This window comes from Phoenix dactylifera, chromosome 13 (genome assembly GCF_009389715.1).
Source record: "Phoenix dactylifera cultivar Barhee BC4 chromosome 13, palm_55x_up_171113_PBpolish2nd_filt_p, whole genome shotgun sequence".
Taxonomy (NCBI): Eukaryota; Viridiplantae; Streptophyta; class Magnoliopsida; order Arecales; family Arecaceae; genus Phoenix; species Phoenix dactylifera.
In genome coordinates, this window is record NC_052404.1 from 9,889,414 (window position 1) to 9,904,975 (window position 15,562).

A 15,562-nucleotide genomic window follows, 5' to 3' on the forward strand; every position below is an offset into this window, starting at 1 on the left:
TAGTTGTTTCATATGATATTGATTAGCCGATGTAATCATGTCATTAAATCATTATGGTACTGGGATGGATAGAAACCTATGAAATTTGTATCGAATCGTTACATGTCTTTGTTTAGCTCTTCATTTAACAAATAAGCATAAAGGAGCTGATTCCATGTATCTGGAACTCCTGGCAAGCACCAGTGAATGCAATCAGCGTAGTATCTTGGGTTGGCCTTCTGCTTATCGGTTAACATCTGTCCTTGCGCTTCTGTGTAGACTGATGAATGACCATCGATTCGGTGCTCTGAAAGTTGTGTTATGTTCAGCAAAGCGACAGGGACTTTCATTCGTCTGATAACACTTGCAACCACCTGCATCATCCTTTTGTCTGATCCGCTCCCCCAGTGTCCTCTTTTCATGACAGGTCTTGTTTCATTGTAGCATTTGATCCCATTCTTGTGGTTCCAGTCTGAGCTCCTGCAATGAGTGGGAGGAAAAAAAAAACCAAAAATTTTGAGCTCACATTTCAGTAATCAACTTTCTTAAAAGCTCAGGAATAATTGAGATACCTTAAGTGTGTGGGGGACATTGTAGTAAAGAACACTCTAGTCACATTTGGATTCACATTAGAATCTATCCAATTGGCCCATGTCTTCAGACCAATTCTATAAGCAACATGAATATCCAGCTCCTCAAACCCTTCATCCCCATTAGCAAATGAACCCCACCTGAACCCAGTAACATCATGAAGACACAATAACTACACGATAAAGTATGCTTACTTGCTAGATTTAAATATAAAACGTTGCACAGCGAAGAAAAATTACCCAATGAAGAGCATTGTGAGAAATCAGCACTTACACAGACTTGATCCTGTGGCCGGTCATCCACCAAACATAGGTGTTAAAAACAAGGATATCGGCTCCTATCCAATGTTGTGCATGCTTGGAAACGGAATCTACATGTAAAATTCTCCTGCTTGTGTCGATGATAACGTTGGCATCAGAATTGGACTCGATAAGAAACGGTGCCCAGTAGAACTCGATTGTAGCATTGTACTCCTATCAATCAATTGAAGAGCCTGCTTAGTCAGAGCAGCATCAGCTCTAGAGCTGCAGCACCATCTACTTCAAGAGTTGTCAAATGGCAATACCTTTGCCCTGAAGACGGATAAAGTTCGACTGCGATTCATGGATTTTTGTTCTTCCGGTATCTGAGATTGCACCAGGCAGACAAATGACTGCCATTGTCCCCTCTGCAGCGAATCTCCGACAAACATCAACCGCTTTCCTCTCAGCTTTTCAAGCATGGCAGCAGCATCAAATCTATGAGATATAATGTTTTACATTATATGATGGATAAGGATAGCCCTTTTCCAAGCACTCCTAAGACTGCATAGCTAAGTGTGATTTCAATACACTAACCTTGGTAAATTGCAATCATCTAGTTGCCATTCCCAGTACAGGTAATCCGTATCGGGCCTTCCATTCCTCGTACATGCCACTTGTCTGTCGACATATGGGCAAGTCTGATCAGTATAGGGAGGCTTCCTAGAACTGTTGAAAACCCACTTCCCATTCATCACACTGCACTCGTTGGGATCGAATGTGATTCTATCTTCATCGATAGTGTCATCTTCATTGGAAGGCTTTTCTTTTTCCTCTGGTAAGAACAAGAACAATTCATATAAAAAATCACAGTGCAGCATTTAGAATGGTGCGAACTCGATACAAGGTGCAGTTACCTGAAGACACCTTACTAGAATTGATAACTGCATCCTTTCTAGAACAAGATCTAAGCTTAATTAAAGATGGACGTACCAGTTAAAGCTCGGAGGTCCTCGGTGAAGATCACCCCAACCAATGCTACGGCGCTGATGACGATTGCCATGACGGAAAGCGGGAGCTTCCCTCTTGATATCTTCATCGAATCGACGCAGAGTGGAGGCAGAAGGTGAGGACTGCTTCTTCCGGTGTAAGGATATAGAGGCAATGGGAACATCAGGGTGGTGGTGCGGTGGTGCTACAGAAATGATGAGAAAAAAGAAAGGAGAAGAAAAATTATGTGCTGTGTGGGGTTCGTTAATGGTCATTGAGTAAGAGTAAAGCAAAAGCGAAGTAGACTGCTGCTCCCACCAATATTGCTCATTATTTTCTGCTCTCAAAAGGCAATGCAGCTCCAACCACTGATAATTTTTTGCTTTCAAGCACCTTTTGAGCTCATTTACATCAAAATGGAAAGCTTAGCGTACCAACTGAAAGCTTCATCTCTCCTACTCTTCACTATTACACCTGCTCTCTCGCGAAGTGTTATATGTTTCTTTCATGGAGGGTTATATCGAAGACAAGGATCAATTTTTGATTCAGCCACCTTAAGTTACTAAGGTAGCTGACTGCTATATCCGAGGCCCATCTTTGACAGCCATTGATCATGTTCAGGTTCGAGAGTCTGACCCAGTTGCTCGGAACAGCTGCTGCCTTTTTCTTCTGCAACATCCAGCGACCCCCTCGCCCCACTCACCAGTGCATCGCTTAGATGGTATTATGGAAGTCCTCACCGTGTGGTGTCTTTAAGGATTTGGGTGACTATGGCTCTCTAGTTTAATGATTGCATTGGATTTTATGATACAGAAATAAAGGTGTAAATATTATTTTTAGATGGCCATGCTTCTCTACTTGGGTGATATGAAGTAAGGAAAAGCACTAATGAGAATAATTACAGTTAGATAATTCGAGCAGCTTTCCCTTCTCATGTTGTAAATCCTTTTGTTTACATATTTTAGTAGTCAAGACTACGTTTGATTTAAAAAAGTAGATTTGAAGATTTCGTTCTGTAAATTATGAAGTGGCGAACTACATCATCCTTTGTGACCATACTAAATGTTCCATTGTCCTTAGCAGCCCTTCTCTTGTCGAGATTACTCTTCAGATTAAAGAAGGAGATGCCCATTCTTGTCAAGATTGATCTTCAGATGAATCAAAAAATTGCCCAACTTTCTTTTGTCCCCTCCGAAGAAAAGATCACTACCTTTCACCATTAGCCCAGCAGGAGAGGAATATTGGCAAATAATTTTACCTTGCTTTCTTGTTCCTTTATTGATGTAAATTTTAATTTCTCTCTCTTTTTTTCCCTTCTCAAAGATGCACATGTATGACCCTTGATCCTCTCACACTGCAAGATAATAAGCTCAGTGATGCCAAAATAAACATTCGCATATGGACGTGCTGTGGGTAATGGACAGCAGCTCTAATCCCTATACTTCTTTCCAAAGAAGTTCGGGAAATTTATTATCATGCCAATATGCATCTTTCTTTTTCGATGGAAGGATCTGCTCATGATCATCAGAGTTGCCAATATGCATTCAGTAGTCTGCACTAACAAATGAGAATCTGGAGACAATCATGGAGACTGCTATTGTACAAGAAAACATTAGAAGTTCAAACGAAGAACAAATACAACCGAGAGCTGTCATACAATGTACTGAAGACGAGCACAAGTTGTCATACAGCTGAATAAGAAAAATTTTACAGCATATATGTTAATCGATTCTCAATTTATGACAAGTAATATGGCAGTCAAATGGATGAGGGTTACTTTTTTTTAACTCTACTTTAGTGATTTGACCAGTGCTTTGGTCTTTATGGTGACCAGTATTATCTTGTTTTTTGGGTAACAGAGTTTTATCTTCAACAAGTTCTTTACCATTCTGGAAAATCCTTCCTCAAAGTTTCACACTGCAGCAGTAGCATCATCAAGCGTATCTCCAATCCCATCATGTTTCCCTTTGCTCTACTTGCCGCATGGAGGAACTTCTTGTTGAGACCTGTGTCCTACAACAAGCTTTCAATGGCCTCGGATACAGGCTTATCATAGCGTAGAATTGCTCATTAAACTAAACTTCACGTACCGGACTAGGAGCTGAAGATTCATTCTCTCTCTCTCTAAATCCTTCTGACCACTCTCGATGTTCCATGTTTTCTTTACTGAGTCGCAATCAGTTCTGAATCAGGTGATGTTGCAGCAACTGAGAAAAGACCACTTGAAACACTTGGCACATCCACCTGACACTGCTCCATCACAACGAACCAATATCGATCAGTTGTTCCACGGCCTTTATGAGGAAGATCCAATCAGTTTGGTAACTGAATAAATGGTAACAAAGGGATTCTTGAACACCTGCTGTTGGAGACATCCGAAACCAAACAATTCCATTAAATGCAGGTAGTATAAAATCTTTACAGCCTTGAGCCAATGTTCTGGTTTCAAACATTTGGTTAGTCTTTTCTGAGAACTTCATTGTTAAAATTATGCAAGAGCCTTTTATTGAACATAACTGGAGCAGTAACAATGATGATACTTAGCTGAATAAGAAAGTAAAGATGATGTTCCCCTGCTTACCAATAATAAATAGGATTAATTTTTAAAAGATTTCTAAAAATCAATACAAGCGAGACTGTGTAAATACTATAAAGATACATGAAAGAGATTAGATGTACACATTAGAAGAACCACCTACTTATAGGCACCATGCAGTGAACAAGCAAGCATTCTACGCAGACTGACTGCACTCCATGCATCAAGTGGGACCAAGGCAGCAGGTGAATCTTGTATTTCTTTATGTTATATAAAAAAAAGATCAATCAACAACAATAATGGCTAAAACTATAGTTTTAGTGCGAAATTGCAAAAAAAGGATAGGGTATGCTGCTCTTTGGGCTCCTTAAAACAAAACAAATAATTTATTGATGTTGCAACCTCATTCTCACCATAATATAATCTCACCCAAAAAGAGTTCTTAAAAAACAAGGTAAATATAAAAGAACGACACATTTACGATCATGCTTATGTGGTACTGGATAAATAGACAAAAAGACCTTACCAAGCTTGCCCTGATAAAGGCAGACATAACAAGTCCTTTGATCTCGAAGCAATCCTCGCTCCAATGGGTTTTCATCTTGATCATAACCTGTGTTCAGTCACCTACTCTCTTTTTTTTTTTTTTAACCTTAGATTGCCTTGGCAATTTGCCTATCAGAACTATCTCCATCAGATGGTTGTCTATCGCTGACCCAGGATGTCATCATAAGCATGAAAAGCCAATTCAGACACCCTCAATGCCAAAGATAAACCTCAGTATATTGTTCTGATAGTCACTAAAATTCTGGTTATGATAGAAGGGTGGAAAGAAAACTCCTTGCGTTGCTCAAATCACCCTTATCAGTTTCAGTTCAGGTTGCTATACCCATTTACCTCCATTGCAGTTGTGTCTCAACACTCCAAAACACTAAAAACAGTAAAATGTGTGAGAAGATTCTTCCAGTTGCAGGCTTTGAAAACTAAACCTTATTTCCTAAGACACCTTATTTACTACCTTATCAATTAAGCTAGGGAAGGTGAACAATTAGAAGACTCCTGATAATTAAAAACACTATATCCTAAGCAATCATGTGGCAATGGTAATCTTTGACAATGAAAAAAATTGTTGTACCAAATTATTATTAATATATATGGAACTTCTTTAGACTTTTCCCTTTTGTCATATGGAAAAATATGATACTCTCCACCACCATAAGAATACTAAGAAAATTATTGGGAACTGGAGTAGATATCAAAATGCAGCAGGATTGGCCCATTTGTCCTCATACTCTTCAAGAACATGAACATGGACTGATTAATCTTGAGTGAACCTTTAAAGAAGATCTGTAACCTCAATCACTGAAACTTGAAGGTGACCTAATTAATCAGGACTGAGGACCCCAGGCCCCAGTTGTTACACTACCACTAAATCTTTTGGTGTGAATTTTCCATTAAATTCTCTAGAACAGTACACGAAGCCATTGCGCAGTAGGCTAGATGAAGTAGGGCAGCTCTTTAAAAAGATTGCTTCATGCGCATCCATTTTCATGGTTACCTCAGAAGTATATGAATCATTTACAGTTCAAATGCTCTGCACTACATGATAATATTACCCTAGGCACCAACTTTGCCAGAACCAGAGACTCTCATCCTTTAGTTCACACTCACTATGCTAATGCTGTCCATGTTTTCCAGATTACTGGATCGACCATCCATATGAGTTAACAATATGATCAATGGTCCCACTAATCACGATTCGTGAAGTATAAAGAGACACAGATTCAGCATCTATGTCCTTTTATAAGATGAGAACCATTCCTGGGCAAACCAATTAAGTAATGAGAATCTGGATCGTTGATAACATCATAAAAGAAAACGTAACATATCCCCACCAGGCGATCAGAGTAGCTTTGAAAGGTACGGAAAAACACAAAATGCAGCAGAATAGAGATCCCTATTTTTCATTACTGGACTTCATATCGAAACATAGGCTATATAAGGCTACACTCATATGGATCTCCAAGCATATCCAATCAAATCTATATTGAATAATAATTTACTATATCTAAATTATTTACACACTAAAAATTATGTAATTTGGAGATCCCTAATCTATGCATCAAGTAATTAAAAATATATTTATAGTTTTATCTAGACTGTACAATTTTTGAGCACTTTATATAAAATTTCTTCATAGAAGAATATAGTGTTCTTTTTGAACAATATTTGATATTTGTTAATATTTTACAAATTAGTTTTATTTTACTTGGTAATGGTCAGTTCTGCCAATTTACGGAAATGCCTTTAAACAATTGGAATTGCACAACCATCTATTGAGTACATGCTTGAATGAAAATATTTGTTGAGATCAAAATCATCCATTGAATACACAGTACCTCTAAATCAGTCATTTGCACTGCATGATGGGATCACAAACATTCATTTGATGCACTGTCATGTTGAATTGTATGTGCCAATCTAACTAAAACGTATCATTATAAGATTGCTGCTACCCATCACACCTGCGAAATAGCAATGTAAGTTATATGCAATCTAAATAGAATACAAAAACAAGAAATAAAAAAGTTGGAAGCATGCAGTGCTCGGAAAAAATGCTCATGCTTAGCAGCCGCCTGTCCGGGCAACTTTGTTGATCCAGGATGGCAAAACAAGTTTCAGTGCTTGGCTGGTGACAAAAAAATTAAGACTTTGGTAAAAAGAAGAAATGCCATCATGAAACTAAGAAAACACACATTACAGAGAGACTTTGTGTTGATAAATGCATCTACATAATAGAACAGAAGCAAAGCACATAGGCTCGTGACAGCATTACATATTAACATCACGAGTGCTAGCACATATAAATCAAGCTGAAAGTATCAACCACAAATGTCAAGTACCAGCAATTACTTGGCTGAATAATCATCTGTAGAATTAACATACTAGGATTCTTAATACTTTGCTACTTCATTTGCATATTTAGCGCCATAATCATATGGTCAACTAGGATGCATAGGATCACAATGGTCACTCCATGGATCAGAGTTCAGTTTCCACCATCTGCACTGCATATTCCCTCCCCTCCCAAGAATAAAACCAAATTAAAAATACAGAACTTCTACAAGCCTGCCGGGTCTATCCCTTAATTTGGTATATTAGCATCAAGTACAGGCAAACATTCCCTTAAAACTTCAGCTGCCTGCTCCAGCTCCTTCTCAGATATGATCAGTGGAGGTACCAGCCTTATGACATTTCCTTTCCCAGCTGTCAAAACCAGAAGGCCAGCATCCCTGCATGCGTCGACAAGAGGAGAAGCTTGCACATCGAGCTCAATCCCAACAATAAGCCCAAGTCCACGCACTTCTTTCACATGTTGGCTGTCTCCCAGTTTCTGAATCAATAGTTCCTTGAGGTAGAGGCCTTTCTTGGTTACACCAGCCAAGAAGCTGGGCTCTCGGATTTTATCCAGCACTGCAAGGGCAGCATGACATACAAGAGGCGCACCGGCAAAAGTGCTTCCATGGTCCCCAGAGCTTATGGCAGCTGCAACCCTTTCAGTTGTCAAGACAGCACCAATTGGTAGACCACCAGCAAGGGGTTTGGCAAGGGTCATTATATCAGGTGTCACACCAAATGCCTCATGGGCCCAGAGGTGACCTGTTCGGCCTAACCCGCACTGGATCTGCATAGTATTAATAAAAATGGAAAAATTAATTGAAAGATGAAAATGTTCTAGATTTCACAGATCCAGACTAACAGGCAAGTAGTATTAAAAATAGAACTATGAAAGGGTAGGACAAATAAAACAAATCCCAAGGTCTGTCATGATAGAACATGGCAATTTTCATATTATTTAACCACAACATATTCAGAGTTTAATGATCTGGGCAAGCAGGTTAAGCAAAACTTCATTCTAAGTATGATGGCAACTGGACTGCCACATATCATGCAAATGACCATCCCATTGTCCATTTGTAGTTGTTCTCGACAGAAACAAAACAGCTATCTGCATATCATTTTTTATAGGTAAATTTGATAGTATGGCGTCCCTAATTATATTCCTGTGGTTTTGCAGAAGATGCCACCATTTGCCAACCTTATCTCACCTAATAGGACTCAACCTTCACAAATCCTATTATCATAACTGCTCAAGTCCAGTTGTTTACTTAAGGCCACATTCAAATATCAAGCCCGATGAGTTAAATATTGATAAAAGATTGGCAAATATATAAAAAATATAAAGGCCAATGGATGATATTTTTTTCTGCAGATATCCTCTCTCTCTCTCTCTCTCTCTCCCTCCCTCCCCTTGTTTTGGGTACAGAAATGAATAGCCTTTTAATTTTAATTGATAACCACTGAGCACAACTTACAATTGTTAGTTGTAAGAGAGTGTCAAAATTAACATGTCCAGCCAAGATCTAATAACATAATAAAATCACCAAAAATAAGTTAATCTGTCTCATGAATATTATACTGACCTAACAACCTGGGTTCTTGATTTGCAACTTTCCACCCATGCTACAGGGCATTGTTTTGGTACCCATTCACATTGGAATTCCTAGAAAAGCATCATTGAACAGGCACGATCAGGTATTTAGAATTGGAAATGACGCCAGCCAGACCACTGCATTTTAAAACCTTAACCAACAAGCCATATTCCGTTCACATAGAGTCATACATAGATCAAGGAGAGATCCATCAAAGTTCGAGAACATTTCATGACTGGTAATCCTCTAAATTGGTACCAAATTCTTGACAGTTACTCTAGGGAGAAGAGGGTTCAGCCATGAAACCATAACGGGCATTTGGAGGCGAACGCCCGACCCTGTTGGTTACGCAATTTATGTGACTGAACAGGAAACAACCAGAATTGCCTAGATTTGGCAAGAGCCCAGATGGAGAAGGAAGGAGACAAGATCTGATGTCACAATAGAACTAACTTCCAAAACCAGGTCAGGTACAACTATGATAACAGCAAATGACTAGCTACCCAGACAAGATGGTAATTGCAAGTTGAGCAGTGCCAATCAACCCCACTATAGGCTGCTTGCTTTCACTCTTCTCCAGGCAAGTTTATGCACAATGACATGTCACAAGGAAGCACCAATCTACATATGAGTATAGTACATAACTGCAAACCTGAACTCTTGCTTTTACTAATTTAAAATTTTCATGGCACAAAATGGTGAATTCTACCTAACATTTAATCCAGATATGAGTATGGCATATATTTCCTTGTTAGCATAAGGTCTCAGTCTTCTGTATTTACATCATTTAATCAGACTGCCAAGATATGAGGTAAACTTGACAACTGATAAGGCAGTTCTGTTATATTTATTAGATACTAGTCCAACAAAAGATGGCTCCAGTAGCAATTGGAGGAACTCAAAAGTATTCGCATTTTTTAATGCTCTCTCGGAAAATTATATGTCGCGAGGCAACAAAAATTAGTGATTTATACTATTATTTTCTGACAAGTAATTTTATGAAAATGCTAACCAATCGATATAAACTAGCAGATCAAGTATCAATCTGTAAATAACACTGCCATCAGGGTATGCCAAATCTACAGACAGTGGCAGATAAACATCTGCCAAAAAGTAAGAATCTCCCATTACATACGTCCACGCCCAATAATAATAAGTTAGTTTCTTTAAATATCTTGTTTTTCTTTTTTTTAAAAATCAATCCTATTGAAAAGAAAGAAGAAAGTTAATTTTCTCATATAGCACTCAAAATGATGCACATTTTCTATTTAGTGAAAAGAATGGTTTGCTGTAGAGGTTCTATCCATTATGGCTAAAAATTTGCAAACCTCAGGTTACCAGATATAAAGATTAGCCTATCATAACCTTTCAAAAAGTACAATAGATGGCACAACCTAGAAAGAAAAGTATTTGTTAGCTACAACACCTAATATATTTAAACAGGTCATAGTGATGGCACAAAGCATTAATGGCTCAAACAGTAACATGAAGATAATCAAATAAGCAAAAAAAGAAAGATTGTAAGCATTTATATAAAGCAATAACTTAAATTGCATACCTCATCAAAAACCAGAAGAGCTCCTGCATCATCACAGCCTGTACGCAGCGTCTGCAAAAAATCCTTGGTAGCGCTATATATTCCACCTTCACCCTGAATAGGCTCCACAAAAACTGCTGCTGTTTTGCCAGATTTTATTGTTTTCTTGAATTCTTCAATATTCCCATATTCTATGAACGTGACCCCAGGCATGACAGGTTCAAAAGGTAGCCTATATTGTTCTTTACTAGTGAGGGCAAGTGCACCCATCGTCCTTCCATGAAAACTATTAGTAAAAGCAATAAACTCTGTAGCAGGATGCTTCTCATCAGCATGTAAGTATCTTTGAAATTTCCTAGCAAATTTTATAGCTGCTTCATTTGCTTCTGTCCCAGAGTTTGAAAAGAAAACACGGTCAGCAAAAGAGCACTCCACCAGGCATTTTCCAAGTGTCACCTGCAGCCACATGATATATGCATGCCACATGATATATGCATGTTAACTGCCAGTAAACTGAAAAGCACGTACAGGACTTAAAAAAGGAACCACTACTTGTTAATCGACAGTCCCGCATAAGATAATAATGTTGCAGACAGTTGTATTATGATTTCCTCAAAGGTGTTATATTTTATTTCACCAATATCTGGATAAGGTAATAAGTATCTCAAAGGAATTGCATATTAACTTATGTCTTTATGCAGGATAAGCAGGAGGATCAACTTATTAACAGCAAAACCAAACACGGTCATGAACAGCAACTAAAAGAAGGTAAAAAAATATACTCAGAAAAAGGAAACAAAAGATGTCCAAAAAGAAGATACAAGTTCTTCATTCATAAAATAGTTTCTATTTTATGCAATATAAATGTGATCAAAATGTGGCTGTAGATTATGCAGCCTTCTTAATTAATTAAACAAATAGTGCAGCCATATTTGTTGGTTAAAGAGTCTTGCAGTATCTGGAATATCATGAAAATTTCTCAGACTTACAAACTTAAAATATAGAAGCATAATCTGCACCTAAACTACAAAGCTAATTCCCATTGATGAAGGCCCCCCTGCTCATCTACCCACCCAAACCCTGCTACCCCCACCCAACCATCACCACAGAAAAAAGGAAAGGAAAAAAAAAACTTTTGTGATTAAAACAAGGGAGCTTCTGTTCCATGGAATATCTTGGAATTTCTCTTGGCACCACTAAGCCTATAGACCAACAGAAGAGGTAGCACTGTCTCAGCCTAACCTGTTCCAAGCAGATACTTCCTGCATTAACTAAACATCATACTCTCACCTCCATTGCACTTATTTATCGACATATCTTCTACAAATGTAGCCCTGAATAGATGGAATCAGGCATGTTATTCACAGTGTGGCTTTAGTCATGCAGTTTTAAGCAAAAAATTAATATCTTTGGCTGACAAAAATGAAAGACCAGGTACCGTTATGCATACTCAAACATCCAAAGAAACCTAATGCACCTGATAGTTAAGAAACCAAATTGACAAAATATGGTATGCAGTCCACAAGTAACAACAAATGAAAACCTTTCATGAAGAAACAGTAGCACCCTTTTATCAAATACCTGGAAGGTGTAACATACGAATATATCACTGTTCATATATAACTATCAAGTCCAGATTTTGGCGCAGCCAATAAAACCCTTTCCAAGGCCAGAAAGCCTTACCTGAGGGACTGAGTAGAAGACATTGCTGACATGAGTAAGAGTATTGGCCTGCTCGACCACCGCCTTCACCCAGTCCGGGTCGCCATGCCCGAGAGAATTGACCGCGATCCCAGCCGTCATGTCCAAATACTCTCTTCCATCAACGTCATAGAGTTTGCATCCTCTGCCGCTCTTCAACACCAAAGGTGCTCGAGCATATGTCCGCACAAAGACGCTCCCTTCTGTCTCCATGACCTCTTTGGTCTCCTTGGATACCGGCTTCCCAGAGCTTGAAGGATCTGCCTTCTTCTTTGTTTCCGAAGCGAGACATGAGGAAACGCGCGGAATACGGAGTCCAGCTGATGATACCCTCCTCGCCCTCTGTAGCCTAAAAAGGCCAGGGAGGTCGGTTGCTGAGGAAATGGAAGAGGCCTGAAAGGATTGGAGTTGGAGAGAATTCATCTTTGTCCCTAAAAAGGGAAAAAGGCTTCACATTCAATAACTTTCCTCCCTAATTAAACTAATCAGAGCAAAACTTCGAGGACAATCTGATACAAACTACAAATACTCGATTCAATTGATGCAAAACCGGGATTTAGCTAAGAACTAAGAAATTGCTTCCAAAAAAAAATCAAACTTTTGCCCTCCAAGCTATATTTCTCTCAGTTTTTCCCCACCCATGAATGACCAAAGGAAAGAAGGTTTTATAAACGATTCGCGTCCTTGAGAAGGAAATTGAAATCAATCAAGAAGAGGATAAATTCGAGATTGGATGCCCTAAGAATGGGAAACGGATCAAAAGAAGCGATTCCCAGAGAATATGCGGCAATGATGAAAGGCCTGAAAATATCATTCGAGGGATAAACTAATGAACGAGAAAAAGGATGGGATTTAGGGTTTTGAGGTTTCCAAAAGATGAGGGTTTTGGGCGAAGAAGAAGAGCAGTTTCCGGTTCAACGCTTCCATATCGAGAGAGTCGCGGGGGAGTGCAGGTCGAGAGGGATGGAACCTCGCAGGCCCCTATTTTCTCGCAAAAAATAATTTTTTTAAAGAAAAAGATATAATTTCAGAACGCGGTCGTCGACTCGTCGGTCAGATACTCAATACTAGTCAAAATATCAGTTTAATTAAAAAAACATTGGTAACGAAATACAGAAAAAACAAAAGTACCGCCTTTAAAGTTTTGCACTCCTGGAGTAATAGAAACTGCCATCCATCGTCCGAGAACTTGAAGGTGGACAAATGTTCTCCTCTTATCGATCGGGTCTGTGATGAAGCATACGGATCTTAAAATAAAATAAATAAAATAAAATAAAAAAACAGACACCTCCAGTTTCCAAATTAAAATATTTTTTAAATAATAATTTTTAAGAATATATGTCTGAAAAAATTATAGCACGCCTCAGAATGGCCTATATTTAACTGGACATCTATTTTTTAAAAAAATTTATATAAAATATCTATTATATACTTAATTTAAAAAAAATCTTATCTATAAATTTTGATGGTTTAAAAATATTTTTGAAAAAAATTCTAATTTTCAACTAGTAGAAAAGTAGCTTTCTCATATCCTCCATGAATTTTTTTTCATGATTTTTATTTTCATAAGAACATTACTAATAGGAGGCAAAATGGATCGTCCAGCTCAAGACAGGACCACCTCATTCTGGCCAAGTAGACCTCGGCGCCGACCGAGCGGGATCTCGGTCCCGCTTAGAGCCGGTCCAACCTCGAACATCGTCGAAGGCCATGCCGACCTCGTCCAGATCTCTCCACTACGACCTGCAGCAACCTCTTCTGGTGCCTATAACGACGTCCCGGGCTCGAGCTCGAGGCGCCTTATATGACGATGCGCCCCGGCCAAATTCGGGGCACCTTATGCGACGACGAGCCCCGGCCCGAGCTTGGGGCGCTCTACTGAGCAGACCTCAAAGTCAAGGAGGCGCTCTGCTGAGCAGACCTCAAGTCAAAGAGGATAGGCCGATCTCAGGGCTCGCCAGGCCGATCTCATCAAACATATCGTGGCCCCCAAGTCGGCCCGACCTCAATGCCTACCGAGCCAACCTCATCGAATATTTGTCGTGGCCCCCTATGTCGGATCAACCTCAGCACCCAGCCAAGCGAGCAAAGTCGAACTCGACCCCTGCCAAAGGTCGAGCTAAGCTCGGCCAGTACACACCGCGGTCATGCCCTACGGCAACCTCACCACACTATGCTTTGCTTGATGGCCACGCCGCGACACGTCAATAAAGGACTACGTCTTGCTGCCCCAGCCATTCCTGCTGACAAGGGTCATGCCCTACGGCGCATACCAGCGCCATACCGCACGTAGGGACAACTCAAACTGTATGCCTCAAGCAAGCCGTGGCTGCGTGCAACCTGGCCAACACCATCTCCTCTCATAATGAGGATAGGCCGCACCTCCGCTACCTGGGCACCTCTGCAGGGACTTTAAATAGCCTCATCAGGTAACACTTAAAAAACTTTTAGCAAACAAATACTTCACGTTAACTTAAGCATCGGAGGGCACTCACCGGAAAACCCAGTAAGGCTTTGTGCAGGTATGTCGGCGCATGGAAGGTGGCATCTTATCTCATTCTCGATTGGCAGCTCTTCCGACTCCTCCAGTGCGGTCACTCACAGGGCAAATTTGAACTACAACGGTTACTTTTATATTTTTTTCTTTGAAAACTCCAATCAAGTAAAAAATATTTTTTTTATTTTTCTATTGAGCAAACTTTTTTTGCCTCTTTTGCAAACCAAACGGGCTTGAAAGGAAAAAGATAAAGACCCAACAAGTTATTGGTCGGGTTTGATTGGGCTCGGTCAAGAACCATCTCCTTTCATTCCATCTATAGTGTCCTAAGGTTTCCTCTTCTGTCTTTACTGTGGTGAAGTTGGCCATGGCGGTTCTGCAAACATGGACGGGAGACATAAGGAAGAGCAACTACCAGTGATAGCTCTCCCCCCTCTCATCTCTCCACTAGTCGGGCTTCGGCCTTGTCCTTTTACCTCACATCGCATTCAGGATATATAACCCCATAAATAACTGATAACAACTCGAGGCCCGGCTTGAACTTGGTGGCTTTAGTTTGCTACTGGCTATGGATGCAAGGTTGTCAATGGTTGTAGGTACGAGTATGAGTTTAATGGGTTTGCTCAAACTCAATGAGAAACAACTTATGTAACATACCTAGTCTGATTGATTTGCTCTAGTATGGATATCTCTGTAGAGGCCCTGAAAATGAGATCAGGAAAATGCTTTGTGATGGGCACCATTCCCCGGGCTCGCCCTGTAGAAGTATGACAGCAGAATTGGCTCATTCTCCCTTTCATGTTCTTTGCTTAACGTACGGTAGGACTGTAAGTATTGATGATATCCAATAAACACATAAAAATAGCCTGAAGCAATGAAGACTGCTCTATGTTTTCAGCAATGGAAAGCCACCGCTAGGCTAATGCGGCCATCTATATTCAAGAAATATTTATTGAACTTGGCAACATTCCCCATCTCTTCTTAAACAGTCGCCTCATG

At 39.7% G+C, this 15,562-nt stretch overlaps 2 protein-coding genes and 1 long non-coding RNA gene across 3 annotated transcripts; 1 reads left to right on the forward strand and 2 right to left on the reverse strand.

Annotated features, from left to right (window-relative positions):
• Positions 1 to 42: 42 nt before the first annotated feature.
• Positions 43 to 2,060, reverse strand: LOC103706701 (protein trichome birefringence-like 3). The gene is made up of 6 exons (XM_008790906.3): positions 1,803 to 2,060; positions 1,407 to 1,644; positions 1,136 to 1,307; positions 844 to 1,043; positions 552 to 710; positions 43 to 459 (listed from the first exon to the last, which is right to left on the reverse strand). The coding sequence occupies exons 1-6, from the start codon at positions 1,981 to 1,983 to the stop codon at positions 99 to 101; spliced, it is 1,311 nt and encodes a 436-aa protein (XP_008789128.2). The 5' UTR covers positions 1,984 to 2,060; the 3' UTR covers positions 43 to 98.
• A 150-nt stretch (positions 2,061 to 2,210) lies between these two features.
• Positions 2,211 to 7,203, forward strand: LOC120112902. The gene is made up of 2 exons (XR_005514566.1): positions 2,211 to 2,520; positions 2,883 to 7,203. It is a non-coding gene; the product is annotated as an uncharacterized LOC120112902 (long non-coding RNA).
• On the reverse strand, positions 7,168 to 13,107 carry LOC103706700 (acetylornithine aminotransferase, mitochondrial). Its single transcript, XM_017842693.3, has 3 exons — positions 12,049 to 13,107; positions 10,387 to 10,821; positions 7,168 to 8,020 (listed from the first exon to the last, which is right to left on the reverse strand). The coding sequence occupies exons 1-3, from the start codon at positions 12,487 to 12,489 to the stop codon at positions 7,481 to 7,483; spliced, it is 1,416 nt and encodes a 471-aa protein (XP_017698182.2). The 5' UTR covers positions 12,490 to 13,107; the 3' UTR covers positions 7,168 to 7,480.
• Positions 13,108 to 15,562: the final 2,455 nt, after the last annotated feature.